Source organism: Eleginops maclovinus, chromosome 8 (genome assembly GCF_036324505.1).
Source record: "Eleginops maclovinus isolate JMC-PN-2008 ecotype Puerto Natales chromosome 8, JC_Emac_rtc_rv5, whole genome shotgun sequence".
Lineage (NCBI taxonomy): Eukaryota > Metazoa > Chordata > Actinopteri > Perciformes > Eleginopidae > Eleginops > Eleginops maclovinus.
This window is the reverse complement of record NC_086356.1, coordinates 20,804,537-20,825,205: the sequence shown is the minus strand read 5'-3', so window position 1 is coordinate 20,825,205 and position 20,669 is coordinate 20,804,537. Positions and strand designations below refer to the sequence as shown.

Below are 20,669 nucleotides of genomic sequence, written 5' to 3'. Positions count from 1 at the left end.
TTAAGAAGCCTAGCAAGGAAGGAAAGAGAGCCTTATTCAGTGAGTTAGAGCTGATACAGATGGAGAACGAAAATCTTCGCAAAGAAAATAAGAACAACGAGTTCAAGATGGAACAGCTGAGTCGCAAGAGTGCCTTTGAAACAGAGCAGCTACAGCGTCAAGTTTCACATCTGAGTAGTCTGATTCAGACATTACACACAGGCGATTCCCCTGCAAAAGACAGATCAGCCCCTACTCTCCAATCAGAGGTAAAGGAACAGACCAGAAGAGGAGCATCACCATCACCCCCCAGGATGGAGTCAAGCAGGGAATCACGCCTGAGAGAACCATCACCAGCACTGTCTAGGATGTCAGAGGCATGGAAGGAATCACATCAGAGGGAACGCTTTCCAGCTCGGCATAGGATGTCAAGGGCAAGTAGACAATCAGATACAAGAGAAACATCTGAAAGCGAAGATGAAGAGGCATACTGGAGGCGGCCTGCTAGAACTCCACAATCCCGTGGTTATAGCCAGAGGCCCTATAGGCACAGCCAGACACCAAAGTCTCGTCACTCTCCGTCTCGATCGCCAAGCCCTATCGGTGGACGGGAGCAGACTTACCGTGGGCCGAAGCCTACTATTCCAGATATGACACAGCCCAGTCCAAGAGAATTCAGTCGTCTTCGAATAGCTCTTGAAAATCTTCTGCCCAGGCACTCATCAGAAAGGTTCAGATACCAGATCTTAGTTGATCATCTGAAGAACGAAGAGGCACTCCTGATTGCTGATTCATATAGTAATTCAAGACATCCATATACAGACACAATGGGTGCACTCGACCTCCAATATGGGCAGCCCCACCAACTTGCCTTGCAGAGGATAGCAGAAGTTATGGATGGGCCCAATATAGCGAGCGCCGACATCAAAGCCTTCAGGATGTTTGCTCTCCGGGTGCGTTCTCTGGTGGGCATGCTGGAGCAGCTAGGAAGAAAAGGCAAAGTAGAGTTGGAGTGTGGCTCACATGTCTCCCGGCTGCTATCCAAACTCCCACATGATCTCCGCTCTCATTTCCGGCGACATACCCATCCACATGTGGTACCCATACCCACTCTCCTTGATCTGGCTGACTGGTTAGAGTTCGAACTCCAGGTACAAGAGGACAACTCTAGATTCAGTATCAAGAGCACGATAGAGAAGGAAAATAAGAGCAAAGATCAACAGAGGACCTTCAAGTCAAGAAAGGAGTCCTCCACCGTCCTCCTAAGCACAGGTGTGTCGCCTACACAGGTGAAGACAACACCGCCTTCTTCTGACACCAGTAAGAAATATTGCCCATACTGTGACAATGATAAGCATTCCTTTAACAACTGTGCAAATTTCAAGCTGCTTAGCACCACTCAGAAGCAGACCTGGATAAAGAGCAATAACGGCTGTTGGCGTTGCGGCAGGGCACATCGTGCATCTGAATGTGACCTGAAGATGCGATGCAAGACATGCAACAACCGACACCTCCTTGTTCTGCATGACCTCAATGAGCGGTCTAAAGAGAAATCAGGGAAGGAGGGCAAAGACTGGATCCAATCCAAGTCAGAGACACATAAGAGCAACACAGAGGAGGTTTTGTATATAGACAGGCCACTGGAAGGACGGAAAGTGCTACTTAAACTGATCAAGTTGTGCTGCGGAACGGAAACAGGGCCATCGAGGCCTATGCCATCTTAGATGATGGTTCCGAACGAACCATCCTCCTCCATGCAGCTGCCCATCAGCTGGGTCTCGAAGGCCAACCTGAGGAGCTCCACCTGAGAACTGTCCGGCAAGAGCTACAGACTGTTCATGGTGCTGTTGTGTCCTTCACTATATCTACAGCAGCAGAGCCTCAGCAAACATTCCGGATCACCAGAGCCTTCACTGCTAAGCGTCTGGGTCTAGCCGAACATACTTACCCCGTGCAGAGCCTTCAGAAGAGATATCGGCACCTACAAGATCTGCCTCTAAAGCCCTTTCAAGGTGTGCGTCCACTGCTGCTGATAGGCTCCGACCACCCGCACCTAATCACCCCGGTTGAACCTGTGCGTCTGGGGCCACCAGGAAGTCCAGCAGCTGTGAGGACTCGACTGGGATGGACGCTCCAGGGTCCAGCCCATGGAATGAAGCACTACCTCAATGAGCAGCAGTGTTTGTTCACTGCCACCACATCCACTCCACCAGACATCTACAGCCATGTAGAGAGGTTGTGGCAGATGGACACACTGCCCTGGCATAACGAGAAGCTCAGCACGCGCTCTCGTCAGGATACAGAAGCCATCGCCATCCTTGAGAGCCAAACCACAAGGGTGGAAATAGCCGGAGTATGCCGCTATGCTACTCCTCTTCTTCGGATGAAGGACATGCCTCCACTTCGAGCCCCGAAGGAAGCCGTTCTTCCCCAGCTACGGAGCACAGAGAGAAGACTGGCCCGAGAGCCAGAGAAAGCAGCAGCATACATTGCTGAAGTCAAGAGATTGGTGGAAGCTGGTTACGTCCGTAAGCTACCACCGGAGGAGGAAGACAACCACACCCGCTGGTACATTCCACACCATATGGTGTTCCATAATGGCAAGAATCGGGTGGTCTTCAACTGTTCATTTGAGTATGGAGGTAAGAATCTCAACAAACTCTTGCTTCCTGGTCCAACACTGGGACCCTCTTTACTCGCAGTGCTGCTACGGTTCAGAGAACACGCTGTGGGTATCAGCAGTGATATTCGTGGCATGTTTCACCAGGTCAGACTTCAACCACAGGACCAACCCCTACTCCGTTTCCTGTGGAGGGACTTGAAGCGTGAAGAGCCACCAGACATCTATGAGTGGAGAGTGCTTCCCTTCGGCACAACGTGTTCACCCTGCTGTGCGGTATTTGCCCTCCAAAAACACATCGTGGACCACAGCAGGGAGGGAGATGCCATCAGGGACGCTGTGCTGCAGTCCTTCTACGTGGACAATTGTCTGAGGAGCATACCTGCTGAGGTGGATGGCAAGGCCTTGGTGGATCAGCTACAAGCTACTTTGATTAGTGGAGGCTTTGAACTGAGACAGTGGGCAAGTAATAAAACCTCTGTCATTGCTCATCTCCCACGAGAGATCAGGTCAGACAGTGCAGAAATGTGGATAGCCCAAGGCCAGCTGGATGCCCATGAGTCTGCCCTGGGACTGCACTGGCATTGCCCTTCAGATACACTGTCATACAAGTCTCGCCCCTTGGAGCACTCTACTATCACCATGCGCACCATTTATCAGGTGCTTGCGAGCCAGTATGACCCTTTGGGTTTTATCGTGCCATATACCACCAGGGCTAAGATGATAGTTCAGCGGCTGTGGGACAAAAGACGGGACTGGGACGATCCATCGTTGCCTGATGATCTGTTACGCACCTGGCAGGAGTGGGAGAGCGAGCTTCCAGTCCTACAGACCATCAAGTTGGCAAGATGCTACACCAGCCCTGGTATGGATTCCTCAGCCATTCAGAGGGAGATACACGTCTTCTGCGACGCTTCCGAAAGGGCCTATGGCTCTGTTGCTTACCTGAGGAGCGAGGCGTCCGGGGGTGATGTTGAAATAGCCTTCCTCAGTGCCAGATCGCGTGTAGCCCCAAAGAAACAACAGTCCATCCCTCGTCTGGAGCTCTGTGCAGCGCTGTCCGGAGCGCAGCTGTCTAAGGTGCTGAAAGAAGAGCTGACACTCCCTATACATCGAGTGACCCTGTGGACGGATTCTACCACCGTCCTCGCTTGGCTGCAGTCAGACTCCTGTAGGTATAAGGTGTTTGTAGGAACACGCATTGCCGAAATTCAAGATCTGACCGACAGAGAGGCGTGGCGGTATGTAGACACAGCAAGCAATTCGGCTGATGACATCACCCGAGGGAAACTCCTTTCAGAACTCACCGCAGACAGCCGCTGGCTTCGAGGACCTGCCTTCTTATGGGAGAAACCAGACCAGTGGCCTCAAGCGCCCATGCAGCCAGCAATCATTGCAGACAGCGAGGAACAAAGGAAAACCATTTTCTGTGGTCTCACCTCTACGGCAGTCATTCCTCCAGTCCCTGATGCTGATCAGTACCAGACTTTTCATGATCTAGTCAAAGCCACTGCTTTGTCTTTACATGGGCAGGACAGCGCACAGCTTACAGCTGACAGTTACAGAGAGGCTAAGAATATTCTTCTTCAGCAAGTCCAACAAGACTGCTTTGAGGCAGACCGTCAGCAGCTCGTGGCGGGTAAGCCTCTGTCCAGTACCAGTCGCCTCCTCTCTCTCGCACCTGAATTTGATAGCACCTCACAGCTAATACGGGTCGGCGGACGCCTGCGTCAAGCTACTACACTGGAGGCTGGGGCAATACACCCAATTGTGCTGGATCCTAAGCACAGAATCACCCAGCTCCTCATCCAGGAGTACGATGACCAGCTTCATCACCCAGGCAGTGAGCGTGTGTTCGCAGAAATGAGGAGGAAATATTGGATTCTAAGAGGAAGAGAAGCCATTCGTCGGCATCAACACCGCTGTGTTCAATGCAGGAAGTGGCGCGGCCAGCCCGCCATCCCAAGAATGGCGGATCTACCTCCAGCTCGACTCCGCTTACATCAGCCTGCCTTTTACTCCACTGGAGTCGATTGCTTTGGCCCGTACAGCGTTAAGATTGGTAGGAGAACTGAGAAGAGATGGGGTATTATATTCAAGTGCATGACAACCCGAGCTGTACATTTGGATATTCTCTCTAGCATGGATTGTGATGCCTTCTTAATGGCTTTGAGGCGGTTCGTGGCACGTCGAGGCAAGCCCTTCGAACTACTCTCAGACCACGGAACCAATTTTAAAGCAGGTGAACGTGAACTTAGAGAGACCTTCAACTCACTCAGCTGGTCACTGAAGCAAGCCCTACAGGTGACTGTCGGCTCTCAATCCCTCTCTGAAGAGGTCTTGCGCACGCTGTTAATAGAAGTAGAGGGGATCTTGAATGCCAAGCCCCTGGGCTACACTTCATCTGACGTGGCTGACCCTGACCCAGTTACACCCAACACTTTGCTGATGGGGCGGCCTGACGCGTCCCTTCCTCAGGTGGTGTACCCTGAGTCAGAACTCCTCAGCCGACGGAGATGGCGTCATAGCCAGTTGCTTGCAGATCACTTCTGGAAGCACTTCATCAGGAGCTACCTGCCAGGTCTACAGGCTCGTCAGAAATGGCACTCAGACCCACCAAGCCTGAGTGTTGGGGACACCGTGATGGTGGTTGACCCTCAGCTACCTAGAGCGTTGTGGCCAGTGGGGAAGATCACCCGGACCATGCCTGGACTTGATGGTCGGATCAGAGTCATCGAGGTGAAGGTGGGAGATCGCTCCTACACACGTCCAGTGGCAAGAATCATCAGCCTACCCAGCATACCGGATTAGATCGTGTAGACTAAGTAGGTTAGATAGGCCCTTTAACAGGTACAGATTTCCCACAGAAATCTGGGGGCGGCTGTGAAAAAGGCCCTCTCACTTGGACTGTTCCGTTTCCCCCCCCTTTAGTTTGGATTAGTCCATGTAATGGTTTGGCCCAATATCTAACGTCTCCGTAGTTGGTGACGAGAGCTGTGAGTTCCTGCTGCTGTATTTCCAGTTTACCTGTGTTAGTGTGCGTCCATTAAGATGTAAGTACTGTTAAGTTGATATGTGTTTTGTATTGACTGTGTTATAAGAATGTATGATGTATGTAGGAGAAGTTGAGAGTTTGCAGCTGCAAGAGCTAACTAGCCATGCGCTCATTTCTGCAAGTCATGCTAACCTCATTCTGCCAAATGGGCACTATTTAAATATCCCTGAGTTGGGATTTGACATGAAGAATCTTAATATTTACCCTGTTGGTTATGTGTGATATTAAGTTAAGAAATCTAGCTGTAATAATGAATAGTTCCATGAACATGTGCCTGCTACATTTTCTCATAGAAGCTACTGTGGCTACAGCCATTGCCTTATGTTGGAGTGCCATCTAGTGGCCAAGTTTGTATTGCAGAAGATTGCAAGTTGAGTTGATCTGTTAGCCATGCAATGTTAGTAATACTTATTATTGTATCCTTATTTCAGAAACCACACACACACACACACACACACACAAGCAAATGCATGTAAAGAAAGTTTAATAAAGAAAGAAAGAAGATAACAACGTGATTTACTGTCACTCAATGGTGGATTGGCATCTGGAACATTAGTTTATAATAGACGACGGACAAAGTCATCCAGTCTAATTTTCAACCGCCCTGTTGCACTCACTTCCATCATCATGAAGTGCTTTGAGCGGTTAGTCAAACCTTTTATCACCTCCTCCCTCCCTGACTCACTGAACCCCCTGCAGTTTGCCTACAGGGAAACCGGTCCACGGATGATGCCATCTCTCTCACCCTCCACACTGCCCTCTCCCACCTGGACCAGAGGAACACTTATGTGAGAATGCTGTTCATTGACTACAGTTCAGCATTCAACACCATTGTGCCCTCCAAGCTCATCATTAAGCTCAGGGACCTTGGGCTCAACAGCGCCCTCTGTGACTGGATCATGAGCTTCCTAACGGGCAGATCCCAGGCAGTGCGGATGGGGAACATCACATCCTCCACCTTGACCCTCAACACCGGAGCCCCTCAGGGTTGTGTGCTCAGCCCTCTCCTCTACTCCCTGTTCACGCACGACTGCGTGGCCACACACAGCTCCAACACCATCATCAAGTTTGCTGACGACACGACCGTCATCGGCCTGATCACAGACGGCGACGAGGTGGCGTACAGAGAGGAGGTCAGAGCCCTGACATCTTGGTGCCAGGACAACAACCTCCATCTCAACGTCAGCAAAACAAAGGAGCTGATTGTGGACTACAGGAAGAGGCAGAGAGAGGCACACAGCCATCACCATCGACGGGACTCCTGTGGAGAGAGTCAGCAGCTTCAGGTTCCTCGGGGTAAACATCAGTGAGGACCTGACATGGACACATCACACCAGGGTCATATCCAAGACGGCTCGACAGCGGCTCTTCTTCCTCCGCAGGCTGCGGAAGTTCAACATGGACTCCAGGATACTCTGCTACTTCTACAGGTGCACCATCGAGAGTATCCTGACTGGCTGCATCACCGCCTGGTATGGCAGTTGCACCGCCCTCAACCGTAAGACTCTACAGAGGGTGGTGAAAACTGCTCAGCACATCACCAGGACGGAGCTGCCATCCATGGAGGATATCTACACCCAGCGGTGTAGGAAGAAGGCCGGGAGGATAATAAAGGACCCCCATCACCCCAGCAACAATCTGTTCTGTCTGCTACAGTCTCGCAGACGGTACCGCAGCATCCGGACCAAGACCACCAGACTCAGAGACAGTTTTATACCACAGGCTATAAGACTGCTGAACTCCTGAGCTCTGTGAATGTCTACTCACATCTGTTTATAGTACACACATACATATATATACAGTGGGGCAAAAAAGTATTTAGTCAGCCACCAATTGTGCAAGTTCTCCCATTTAAAAAGATGACAGAGGCCTGTAATTTTTATCATAGGTACACTTCAACTATGAGAGACAGAATGAGAAAAGAAATCCAGGAAATCACATTGTAGGATTTTTAAAGAATTAATTGGTAAATTCCTCGGTAAAATAAGTATTTGGTCACCTACAAACAAGCAAGATTTCTGACTCTCACAGACCTGTAACTTCTTCTTTAAGAGGCTCCTCTGTTCTCCACTCGTTACCTGTATTAATGGCACCTTTTTGAACTCGTTATCAGTATAAAAGACACCTGTCCACAACCTCAAACAGTCATACTCCAAACTCCACTATGGCCAAGACCAAAGAGCTGTCAAAGGAGACCAGAGACAAAATTGTAGACCTGCACCAGGCTGGGAAAACTGAATCTGCAATAGGTAAGCAGCTTGGTGTGAAGAAATCAACTGTGGGAGCAATTATTAGAAAATGGAAGACATACAAGACCACTGCTAATCTCTCTCGATCTGGGGCACCACGCAAGATCTCACCCCGTGGGGTCAAAATGATCACAAGAACGGTGAGCAAAAATCCCAGAACCACACGGGGGGACCTAGTGAATGACCTGCAGAGAGCTGGGACCAAAGTAACAGAGGCTACCATCAGTAACACACTACGCCGCCAGGGACTTAAATCCTGCAGTTCCAGACGTGTCCCCCTGCTTAAGCCAGTACATGTCCAGGCCCATCTGAAGTTTGCTAGAGGGCATTTGGATGATCCAGAAGAGGATTGGGAGAATGTCATATGGTCAGATGAAACCAAAATAGAACTTTTTGGTAAAAACAAAATAATTGACACAAATAGAAATGGGAAATAAGCCACATGCCTTTATCTTTTGGGTTGGAATGAAATTAAATAATGAAACTTAGATATATGATGAAGATCATATATGAAGATATGATGAAAAAAACTAAGTTAGTTACAGTGTGTTCTTGGTTGCATCAAATTGAAAGTTGAACCAAAGAATTCCATGTAATTGAAATACAATTGGCCTAAATAAAAGGCCTCAAATTGGAAGTACAGTCTGGGCTGTCTTTTTTCTCTCAGGTAGATCTTGCATTTCACCAAGGCCGAGGTCAGGCATCTTGGGCTTAAAAAGGTTGGTGACCACTGCTCTACACCATAGTTCACTAACAGGCGGTCCGGGTCTAGACCCTGACGCCGACATATACGGACCGGACCTATAATCAATATCAGTGGCGGCTCCTGAAAAAAAACTTGGGGAAATTTTTTTCAGATAATGATTAAAGTGACCCATTCAATAGGTACATTAAGCAAGACCATATCAATTTGTTGTTACATGAACTCAGACAGAGATCCCTCGTGTGTCCACTAGATGACAGAAATATTTCCCCTCTAGCTACATAAGTTACAGGTGGAAAGCTATGGAAGAAAGTTGCATCCAGGAGCCTCTATAAGCAGAAATGGTGTGGGTCCACAATAAATTATTCTACTTATTATTATATTAATTATTTACACGAATCCAATTATGTAAAATAGCTAAACAGGCCAAAAGATATGTTCAGAACAACATAAAGACAGGGGCAGCATATTAAGTCAAGTATTTATAGACTGAACACCATAGCATGTTTTAGCATATTTGGTCTTGGAGGTCCTGATTGTTTTAATGCCAATTTATCTGGATTTGGACGCCGACTAAAAGGAACTTCTTTCAAAGACACAATGGAATTGCACTGAACGCTTGCCATCTTGAGAGTAGTAAGTGACTTGATCGAAGAAGCTGTCCGCTTTTTTTCTCAGTTACGTTTGACGAAAGCCTGAAGTGCAAGCCCTCCCGGTCCCGGAACCCATAGAGATTGCATTGAAAGCTCTGATATTTGAAAAAAATGCATTTTACATGAGATTCTATGAGAGAACCCTGGGGCGATTTTCAACCTGACTGAAATCGCACCTAAAGGGGCGGGACCATGTGAAGCACGACTTTAGTCTGATTGGACAATGATGTTAGACAGATCTAACGTCTAAAACACTGATTACGATTGCTGCTGTTAGAAAAAAAATCCTTCTTTTTCCCGTTGGTAGTGCATCGCCCAAATCGCCCTAATACACAAACCGCCCCTGGACAAAACACAAAGTGTTTGACCAAACACATCCTCTCAAGTCAGAACTGAGGTCACAATAAATAAGCAGTCTCAGAGCCCAATATGACCAGTCCACCAGGATCCTGACCCATTCATTCACTCGCCAACAACGTGCTAATGAATGTTCCCTCAGAGTGGCTTGGATTTTGGGTCAAAACAAAAAAACATTTACTGATCGAGGGGTTGTCAAGGAGTGCAGTAGCTGAAACCTTGCTTGAGGGAAAACATAAAGAAGAGCTGTGTGAAAAAATAAAGCAAAAACCTAAGTCGGCATCATCAGCCACAAACAAAAGTGAGGGACTTGTTTCTGTAGCTGAAAGTATGCTGAAGTTATTGGACGGCAAAGTTTTTGTGAAATAATAATAATAAGAAGAAGCGGAAGAATAAAGATTTGAAGAACAATAGTGGTATGCTGTTGAACAGCATTCACACTAATAAGTATGTTGAATACTAGACTGTGTGTGGCTTCGCCAGTCACACAGAATGATCAGATACAGTGTGTTTTCCAGGGGCCCATTATTCAACAATGTCCTATTTGACTGACAGACAATTTGTCCATCAGCCTGTTTCCCAAAAAAAGAAACACTTATTGTGTCACGTAAAAGCAGAGCAGGGTGGACCCAAAGGCAGGACAGGGAAACAGGTAACAGAAAAATATTTATAATTTGAGGTTCAATCCAGGCAGGGCAAAACAGTGCGGAACGTTCCGACACAATAAGAGATCTAACAAAGACACACAGAAGATCAAGACTCAATACAAGTAGAAATAATCACAAGTTTAAAAAGTTAAAATAACAAGCATAACAAGGGGTGAACATTTTTCATAAAAGCCCCAGCATCTTTCTGTATAATATGTACTTCTGCTTGTTACTGGGAGACTGTCATATGTAGCAAAAATGCATTCAAGATATTTTCAGATTTTACTCTGTTTCAAGTGTTTTCTTTCTTTCCTGTAAAATTAAACAATTTGTAAAATACCTATTATTGTATCTGATTAATTCCAGATATAATGGAGATGTCATTTCAAATGAAATCAAGAGATCAGGATAGTGCAACAGACAGTAGTTTGGTCACAGTTACATGCAAAACAAGAGCCGTCCCTGAACGCACCTTCTGAACCAACTGAGAACACATCCAGTGTTCCAGGAACTCACAGGAACACAAACTGAGTAAACCATGGGAGTTTCCTTAAACACTGTGTTAATGTTCTGTTCAAATGATGATTTGATGATTTATAGTTTGGTAAAAGTAAAAAAAGCTTTCAGTTGAAAAAAGTGTACGCATTAAGAACAGCATATTACTACCAATACTCGGGTAGAGTATTAACATCAGTATGAAAAGTCAAACACTATGCAGCTCTGATTAGTCGAGCTACTACTAAAACTGTTTTTTGAACTGTGAAATCGGTGTATGTTTTATAAATATTGCTCTTTTCTCCCCATAGGTTTTACATGAAACATTTCCCCAGCACACGTTCCTGATGAACGGCCTCATTCAGGGCGTGAAGGTAACAACTTCAACACTTCTGCTTTAGGGCTCAGATACTGTTTAGCAAATTTAGAAGAGATCTACAGTGGTTTAAATCTGCAGTCCCTTAAAGATGTGGCACGAAGAATACCCTAGCATGGTCATGTTCCAATAGTGCTATTCGAATATACGTTGAGTATAGGACTGAACAAAGTAATTTGACCTTTGCAGACACATTATTATTATTATAATATTATCAAAATATATTTTATTATCAAAAAATACAGTTTTACATTTTATTTACATTTTTACATAATGAAATATAAATATACAGTATACATTTATGTAGCCAATCATTTCTTTTTCAGACGTTTATACAAAAATCATTAAAATAATAAAACTCCTTCTCCAAAACCAAATGTATCAATTAAGTAAACGAAACAAACAAAAATTATTAAGGGAAGGATTATTTTGGTGCTAACTCCGCCTCTTTTTGTCAAGGGTCTGCTGTCGTTCATGTCTGCTCCTCTGATTGGTGCGTTGTCGGACGTGTGGGGTAGGCGGACCTTCCTGTTGGTCACAGTCTTCTTCACCTGCGCTCCCATCCCCCTGATGAGGCTCAGCCCCTGGTAGGACTCCCTGTCTCCTTTGGCACAGTAACATTAGAGCTACAGGTAGAGTGAGGGAGGTCAGGGTACACGTGGAGAACCATCAGTTAGGTCATGTAATGGTCCTGATCTGTGATGTGGGAGATGACAATACTGAACACATAACTGAAAAAAATATTATACTTTCAACAGAGCAGTCCTCATTTACACATGACTTAGCAGACACTTTTATCTAAAGACACTTTCAAACACTTCAACTGAGACATGCCTACAGAGCAGGTATCTTACTGAAGGATTGAGTCCAGGGGGAGTGGATTGAACCATTAACCCTGTACATGAGGATCAGCCCATTTCTCCTCCATGTATCTAATATGTGTCTGTAAAGTTTCTCTGAGTACCTCATGATGATGCTTTTGACAGGTTTTGTTCAGGAGCGTAATCTCCACATAATATAATAAACCTTTTTAATAAATGAAGTAAATGCAGTCACCAGAAGTAAATACCTAACATTACGAGAAAAAGGACAGGAGACTCCCTCTGAACAACCTTAAAGTTTCAGTGGATCGCCCTCAGTCAGTGACTTCACTAAGTTACTAACCAGATAAACCTTGGCTAGTCCTCCTATTTGTAGATGTGAGAAAAAACAGGGCTAATATTAGCAGATAAATCCCATGTTTTTGAGTCATGCTCCTTCAGGTGCCTGAGGAAATTCATGTGTTTCTAAGGAAGACTTGAGGCATAACTCGAAGGTCAAAAACCCTGTACAAGTAGACTGTGATTTAAAAGTGAAGCTTCTGCTTTACTGAAGAACAGAACATGCACAGTCTTTAGATTACTAGGCGGGTTCTCCATATGTGAAAAAAAATCAATCCAGGTTTGTGGAATTTTCAGTCCTTCACAGGACAGAATCAACATGAGCACTTTTATTTTGCTTGGAGGAACTGAGAGAACTGTGATTGTGTGCCTGAAGCTGAGTGTGCTCCTGCAGGTGGTACTTCGCCATGATCTCCATGTCTGGAGCGTTCTCCGTCACATTCTCCGTTATCTTCGCCTACGTTGCTGATGTGACAGATGAGCGAGAGAGGAGTACAGCCTACGGTCTGGTGAGGAAACCTTTTTGATAATACATGTTTTTAAATAGCCCAACATTTCACTCTATCCACTCCCTCTGTGCCCTGTCTGTGGACAAGAGAAAAAAGCATTCATAGAAGAAATATGGAACCTGTGTTAAAGGATAATAGTTGCAGCAATTGAGGACTAAGTATACCTAAAAGTGGTTGCTCCCATTTCTGTCTCTGGGAAAGGAAGCTACATCAGCTTAGCGCCCTGTCTCAGCGTTTAGGAAAGAGAGTCACTGTGATAAGATAAGATATACTTTATCACATTTTTTGGGTCACAGCAGCATATACATAAGATGTTGCACATGAATTAGAAGTAAAAACAAAACAAAAACATATGCATATTTTACATTTGGGGTAGCAGAATAATTACAGTTGTAAATTAAATGAAAATCCTCAAGAGACCACCTGAGACCATACAAATGAGTGAATTTATGATTTGGAAAAGGGAAAAAATAACCTCCCCGCCCCTCTCTCTCTCTAGGTGTCAGCTACCTTCGCAGCCAGCCTTGTCACGAGTCCAGCCATCGGGGCCTACCTGTCCGCCTGGTATGGAGACAACCTGGTGGTCCTGCTGGCCACACTAATCGCTCTGGCCGACATCTGCTTCATCCTGCTGGCTGTGCCCGAGTCTCTGCCAGACAAGATGAGGCTCAACACCTGGGGGGCCCCCATATCCTGGGAGCAGGCGGACCCCTTCACTGTCAGTGAACAGTAACTTACAATACAGTTTTTGATTGGTTGGTTTATTAATGAAGTCAGAGCAGGTTGATCTGTTGCCTAAACTCAACGATTTGAATCTCCTCTCTGTTTTCAACAGACTATGTAGAGTTGAGACGTGGGTGGAGGCACCTCATTTTCGTCGTCACGGTGAAATCATTGTAATCATTTAAGGATCTTAATAATGCTATAGGATAACAAGGGGTATGGAAGCCTGGCAATGTCAGCGTACTAAAATTAAAATAAGACGGTGGACATGAGTAAGATGCACTTCACAGACTCAGGGTCTCAGTGACCCTTTGAGCCCTGGGCATTATCTCATGTTGTATTTCCTGTCCATCCCTCTGTCTCCATCTCCTCCAGTCTCTGAGGAAGGTGGGTCAGGACCCGACGGTCTTGATGATTTGCATCACTGTGTTCCTGTCGTACCTGCCAGAGGCCGGACAGTACTCCAGCTTCTTCCTCTACCTGAGACAGGTGAGACACACTGCTACCGCCCCCATTACTGCCAGCACTCCTTGTAACAGCTTGTGAAATATAAACTAAAACATGTTTTCAAGCTTTAAATTGAGCTTGAAAACACAGATTATTTATCTCATCTTGTACCTCTGAATACACCATTTAAATGATATTAAGATATAAAGTTATGCATAATTAATGGCGTGGCTGTATTGAGAGGCTAGCCCCTAGCTTCTTCTGTGTTGGTCAGAGATGTATGGATAACCTTGGGATTTACCTGCTAAAAGCTGGCTTGTCTTAATTAAGTGTATTTTGATTCAATGGGCTATTAAGAAAGTCACAATAATAATTAAACCAATTGTCTGTCCGTCCCTCCAGGTCGTCAATTTCTCCTCCACAACCATCGCTGTGTTTATTGGAGTGGTGGGCATTCTGTCTATCGTAGCACAGGTAACACACACAGATGCTCCAGAGAATATTCACATACCATTTACACCCGTCGTTTCAAGAGTCACATGATTCCATCTAGATGTTTTGAACAAGATTTCTTTCCACAAAGATACATATGTGTATGCATATGAGACATAAGCCCCTGGCCTGGGCTTCATGCAGTAAAAGCAAATCAGGGTGGAAAATAACAAATGAGCTTAAGCAGTTTAGTTCAAATATAACTGCTTTGCTAGCAAGCGAAGAGCTATCATAAATGTACACCAACACAGCAAAGACCTGAATGTTGGAGACTAATCATGTTTGCTCATACACTAAGGTTTCACTCTTTTTAGAATAGAACATTCTAATAGATTATTCATGTTTGGTACATAAGTACATTTCCGTACAGAAGTTTTGAACCAAATGAAACGTTTCCGTCCCTCTCACTCTTCTTCCTCAGACCCTCTTCCTCACACTGCTGATGAGGACTCTGGGTAATAAGAACACTGTTCTGTTGGGTTTGGGCTTCCAGATCCTTCAGCTGGCCTGGTACGGCTTTGGATCAGAGCCATGGTGAGATTGTGTTTCTGTTAGGCTGCATCATTCAGCTGCTGCCTGCCTCACAAGCAGTGGCGACTGGTCATTAGGGCCAAACGGGCCACAGCCCTCCTACGATCAGCAGAAATGAATTAAAATAATAATTCCCCAAATATGTTTAAATATATTTAAAGATCATGTTTACTCGTCTCTACATTGCTGCTTCGGACTGCGTTCTTCTGATCAGTGTCCACAGTGAGCCTATTGAGCCGGGCTGAGCGATGTGGGGCGAGTTCCAGGCTGCCCCTCCCTCACTGTGAAAACTACACTGTGCATGCTCAGAGTAGTTTTCTATTCAGTGTGTGCGGAGAAAACAAAATCACAAGCGGGGCAAAGCGCTCGCAGCCCACTGAAACGTCATCTCATAAGTCAGAGCTGATTGGCTGTAAGTGTGTGTGCTGTGAAAAGTGTAGTCATGAAGAAGAGACGAGAGAGCTGAGACTCCATCAGCAGCGGTAAATAATACAAACAGAGAGTGAAAGAAGTTGACCCTCTACTGGAGCTTTGGTGAGCGGATGTAGAGTTTATGATGATGGTCTGTTTAGCCTTTAGGCTCTCGATCTGCTGGATCGATTGCTATTGTAACCACGGTGACGAGTGTCAGTGGTTCCTTATACAGTCTGGTGCTTTCATGCTGAGGCATGACGGTTGTTGTTGTTAAGTTTTGCTTTGTGATAGTGCTCTTTACTCCATGAATTAAGGTGCAAGAAGCCTATAAATAAATAAGTTGTTCGTGCCCCACCGGTTTGGTACATATAAATATGCCACTGCTCACAACATACACTGAACAAACTGAACAGAGACTTTAATTAAATATATCATGTCAACAAATCTCAGATAACTGATTAGTTGAAAGCAATAGTATTAAGTTGAACTTAATGGATTATATTAAAACCTAATATTATTGCTTTCAACTAACCTAATACAACTATGTGAAATCTGTTGACATACATTTAATTAAAGTCATTGTTTCAATTTTTTCAGTATAGCAATCTCCTTTAACCTCATCATGAAGCCAAATAGACCATATATGTTGACCATACGCATTGTTTATTGGCCCAGCCCAGAAACTCAAACCTAGAAACAGAGGTTTCTGTATTTAATGTGTTAGTTCAGTGCTGGTGAGGAGTGTATAGGTCAGGAAATGAAGGGACCAGAACATGTAGCTCCTTCCTTCTCTGGAGCTTTAACCATATAAGTAGATAGAGTTGTTCATGTCCAGTTTGAGTCTATTAACTTGTCTCCAGTTAGACAGACTTAAATTAGGAGCTAGTGATTCACTCACAGGAATGCCGCACTTCTGATTGGACAGTGCTGTTATTAGATTAATCACAGTTTATTAAAAAGATAACATTTTAATATAAATATAACAAATAAAATGAAACAATAATGAATTACTTGTTAAAAACTAAAATATGGAGGATAGCACAAAGACAAACATACACCTTGTAACTGTGTGTGTGTGTGTGTGTGTGTGTGTGTGTGTGTGTGTGTGTGTGTGTGTGTGTGTGTGTGTGTGTGTGTGTGTGTGTGTGTGTGTGTGTGTGTGTGTGTGTGTGTGTGTGTGTGTGCAGGATGATATGGGCAGCTGGTGCTGTAGCAGCGATGTCCTCCATCACCTTCCCAGCTGTCTCTGCTCTGGTGTCACAGTCAGCTGATCCTGATAAACAAGGTGAGGAAGAGCTATCCTCTCCTCTGCTCTCTCCCTCCCCTCTCCCCTCTCCTCTCCTCTGCTCTGCTCTGCTCTCTCCTCTCTCCTCTCTTTCCGTTTTCGGTGGGTGTGAGCGTGAGTGGGGGTAGTGGTGGAGGTGCAAGTGGCGTGGAGTTTGAATTGTTTAGTTCATGGTTTTCTGGTTTGTCCCCTGTATTTAAGTTATCTTCTATGTGCATGATCAGGTAAGTTTTATCTGTTGGCTGAGTGATCAGTGTTCTTTTCTGGTGGGCTTTGACCTGCTAGACAAAAGAAAAACGTTTTCGTCGTAAAAAACACATTACAGTACTAACAAAGGCAATAACTGGAACAATTTGAAAAAAATCACAAACGTAATCATGATCATGCAACACACGGTATTTTCCACTCTCTACTGTCCGCTGTTTATTACATCTGTCCTGTTTCTAGTCTCTCTCTCCATGCATACCTTAAAAATAGGGTCTTTAAACATAAATGGTGGAAGAGATTTACAAAAGAGGGCAATAATAAAGGTGTCTGCACAAAAAAAGTTAGGTAGTATGGTAACGCATACTACCTCAAAACATGAAGTAGATTGGGGCTTATGGTGGGAGGGTCCTCGGGTCCTAATTTCAGTGCAGGGGTAGCTGTTCTTTTTTAGAACGGCAGCTAATGCTACCATTGTGTCTTGCAGAAATAGAGAGCACCGTCATCTGTTTCATCAATATCTATGCCCCAAATCAGGGAAATGAAAGAGTAGGACTTTTCAACCTACTAAAAAATGAACTAGAGAACCACCAAAATGAGCATCTCATTGTTGGAGGGGATTTTAATTGCACGGTGGATTTCACAATGGATAGGACGAGCCTGGAACCCCACCCACAGTCATCTGCAAGCCTAAACAATATCATCACACACTTGAATCTAATGAACACATGGAGGGTCAAACATCCACAAGCAAGACAGTACACTTAGGTGAGGGTGAGCAACAACAGGATGAGTGCAGCACGACTTGACAGGATTTATTTATCACAATGTCTCAGCTCTAGATTGGTTGACAGTAGAATAACTCCAGTTGGCTTCACTGATCATCACTTAGTCACAATAGCTTTGATAATTACACCAGGGGAAAGGGTTCAGTCACACTGGTTTTAATAACAAATTGCTGATGGACAGCTTTTTTCGCCAGAGCTTTGGCTGTTTCTGGCAGCGGTGGGAGTTAAAAAAAAGCTCAGTTCAGTTCCCTGAAGCTGTGGTGGGAGGTTGGCAAGACACAAATCAGGGTGTTTTATCAGAAGTACACCTCCAATTCCACAACAAAAATCAAAGCAGCAGTTGAGGAACTAGAAGCCGGCATTACAAATCTGGAACAGGGCTTACAAAGAGACCCCGTTGCCGGTCATCAGCTGAGGGAAAAGAGGTCGGAGTTGAGCTCCTTCCTGCAGGAGAGAGTAAAAGGGGCTCTTGTCAGGTCTCACTTCCTGAAGATAAAAGAAATGGATGCCCCGAGCTCTTTCTTTTTCAACCTGGAGAGATTGGTGGCTCAGAGGAAGCAGAGGACCTGCCTGAAGCTGCCAGGAGCTAGAGTAACCACCAGTCTGGGCGAGATGAGGAGCCATGCTATGAGCTTCTACGATGACCTCTTTGGGGCACAACAGTGCAGCATGGAGTGTCGTGAGGAGCTACTGGAGGGACTTCCTCAGCTCAGCCCGGAGGAGAAAGCTGCTCTCGACTGCGAGCTGACAATGGAGGAGCTGACAGACGCGGTCAACCATCAGGGCGGGCACCAGGGATCAATGACCTCTCCAACGACTTCTTAAAGCGGTTCTGGAACATCCTTGGAGCTGACTTACATGGAGTTTTTATTGAATGTTTCAGAACAGGTTCTCTCCCTGTGTCCGGCCAATGGGCAGTGCTTTCCTTATTACCCAAAAAAAAAGAAGCCTTGCGCTGCTCAAGAACTGGAGGCCTGTGGCCCTTCTTTGTGCAGATTATAAGATGCTTTCCAGAGCCTTCAAACCGACTTAAAGGCAGTCTGGAAACTATGGTTCAGCCTGACCAAACATACTCTGTACCAGACAGGACAATAATGGACAACGTTTTCTTCATGCGTGATGTCATGGATGTTTGTAGGTCTCATGGTGTTAATGTTGGTATTGTCTCTTTAGACCAAGAGAAAGCTTTTGACAGGGTGGATCACTCCTACTTGTTTTCTGCACTCAGGGCTTACGGTATGGGTAATGATTTTCTGTTGTGGGTTGGCTTATTGTATAGTGGTGCACAGTGTATGGTGAAGATGAGTCGGCCAATCCCTGTACAGTGAGGGATAAGACAGGGTTGCCCCATATCGGGACAACTATATAGCCTAGCTATTGAGCCTTTGTTGTGCAGGTTGAGGGGTCGGCTCAGTGGTCTTTCACTGCCGGGGTCCTGTGGCATTGAGCGTCCTCCTACTCTTTCTGCTTATGCAGACGACATTAACATCTTTGCTTCCAACCAGGGGGAAGTTCAATGTCTGCAGGAAACCCTGTCCCTGTATGAAAGGGCATCATCTGCAAGAGTAAACTGGGCAAAGAGTGATGCTTTGTTGCTGGGACAGTGGAAGGATCAGGCAGTGCCAAGCCTGCCTGGAGGACTTGAGTGGGGAAAAGAGGGACTGAGGGTTTTGGGAGTTTTTTTGGGCACAGAGGGTTTTCAAAAAAATAATTGGGAGGGAGTGAAGAAGAAAGTGTGCGCTCGGTTGTCTAGATGGAAATGGGTGCTACCCCAGTTGTCATCTAGGGGAACAGTTCTGGTTACCAATAAATTGGTCGCTTCGACCCTTTGGCACAGTCTTATGACCTTAACACCACCAAAAGGCCTGATAGAAGACATCCAGAGAACAATCGTGGACTTCTTCTGGTCTGGACGGCACTGGGTCCGTGCAGCGGCTCTCTACCTGCCTGTGGCTGAGGAAGGACAAGGATTGATCCACATCCAGTCCAAAATCGCCGCTTTCAGACTACGGACCGCACAGAGTCTGCTCTATGACAGTGGCCCAAGCTGGTTGGAAATGGCTAAACTGCTGCTGAGGAGAGTTGGGAGGTTGGGCTACCAAAAGCAGCAGTTCCTGTTAACACCAGAGGATGTGGATCTTTCCGGCCTGACACCATTTTACACCTCTGTACTGCAGGCATGGCAGATTTTTAAGATCTCCCGTGTCATCAATGAGATCCCTGGCATGTGGTTGTTTGAGGAACCATTGTTCTTCAATAAACTGATTAGGATTAGATCACTACAGTCTGCTAGTCTGCAAGCCAGTCTCAGAGAGGCTGGCTGTACCAAGCTAGGACATCTCATGAAGTCTAAGATGACATCGCTGGAGATCCTGAGGAGGAAAAGCAACATCACCTCTATCAGGATCATCAACTAAGTGGTGGAGGAAGTCTGTGCTGCCCTGCCGCAGTTCTTGAGGGTCTTTGCTGAGAACACTGCCCTCTGTGATCAGTGGATCGAAGACAGTGATTACAGTTTTCCAACTCTGGTAATCACCCCAGCTGTGGGGGACTGGCAGGAGGGAGGTGGTCAGCTGGTGTCCTTCACAACTCCACACCTGGACAAGTTTCAAGCTGCAGAGAAAAAGGCAGTCTACCATCTCTGCGTGAAGGTACTCAACCTAAGCTCTTTGGCGGGGGTAAAGGAGTCGAGGTGAACCGAGTTCTTGGGTCCAGTCTTTTCCCCAAAAGGCAGCTGGTGGTGCCTGTACAAGCTGCCCGTTAAAAAGCGGACAGCAGACCTCCAGTGGAGGATTGTACACGGGGCTATAGCTACAAACAGATACAGAGCGCACTTTGATCCGGAGCTGGGGGAGGGACGTGGATTTCCTGTTCACAGGCTGAGACCCTGGAACATTTATTTGTTGAGTGTCCTCGGCTGTCGGTTCTGTTTGATCTTTTAAAAAGGTGGTGTCAGGGGCTCGAGGAGGACTTCTCTTTTGT

General features: G+C 45.8%; 1 protein-coding gene across 1 annotated transcript in view; it reads left to right on the top strand.

Moving 5' to 3' along the window:
- Positions 1 to 20,669, top strand: part of mfsd14ba (major facilitator superfamily domain containing 14Ba) — a 55,786-nt gene that overhangs the window by 18,016 nt on the left and 17,101 nt on the right. Inside the window, exons 3-10 of the mRNA XM_063889920.1 lie at positions 11,070 to 11,132; positions 11,594 to 11,721; positions 12,689 to 12,803; positions 13,303 to 13,521; positions 13,902 to 14,015; positions 14,376 to 14,447; positions 14,887 to 14,999; positions 16,598 to 16,695. Of these exons, the coding sequence (XP_063745990.1) occupies positions 11,070 to 11,132; positions 11,594 to 11,721; positions 12,689 to 12,803; positions 13,303 to 13,521; positions 13,902 to 14,015; positions 14,376 to 14,447; positions 14,887 to 14,999; positions 16,598 to 16,695 (922 nt within the window). The remainder of the gene's footprint in view (positions 1 to 11,069; positions 11,133 to 11,593; positions 11,722 to 12,688; positions 12,804 to 13,302; positions 13,522 to 13,901; positions 14,016 to 14,375; positions 14,448 to 14,886; positions 15,000 to 16,597; positions 16,696 to 20,669) is intronic.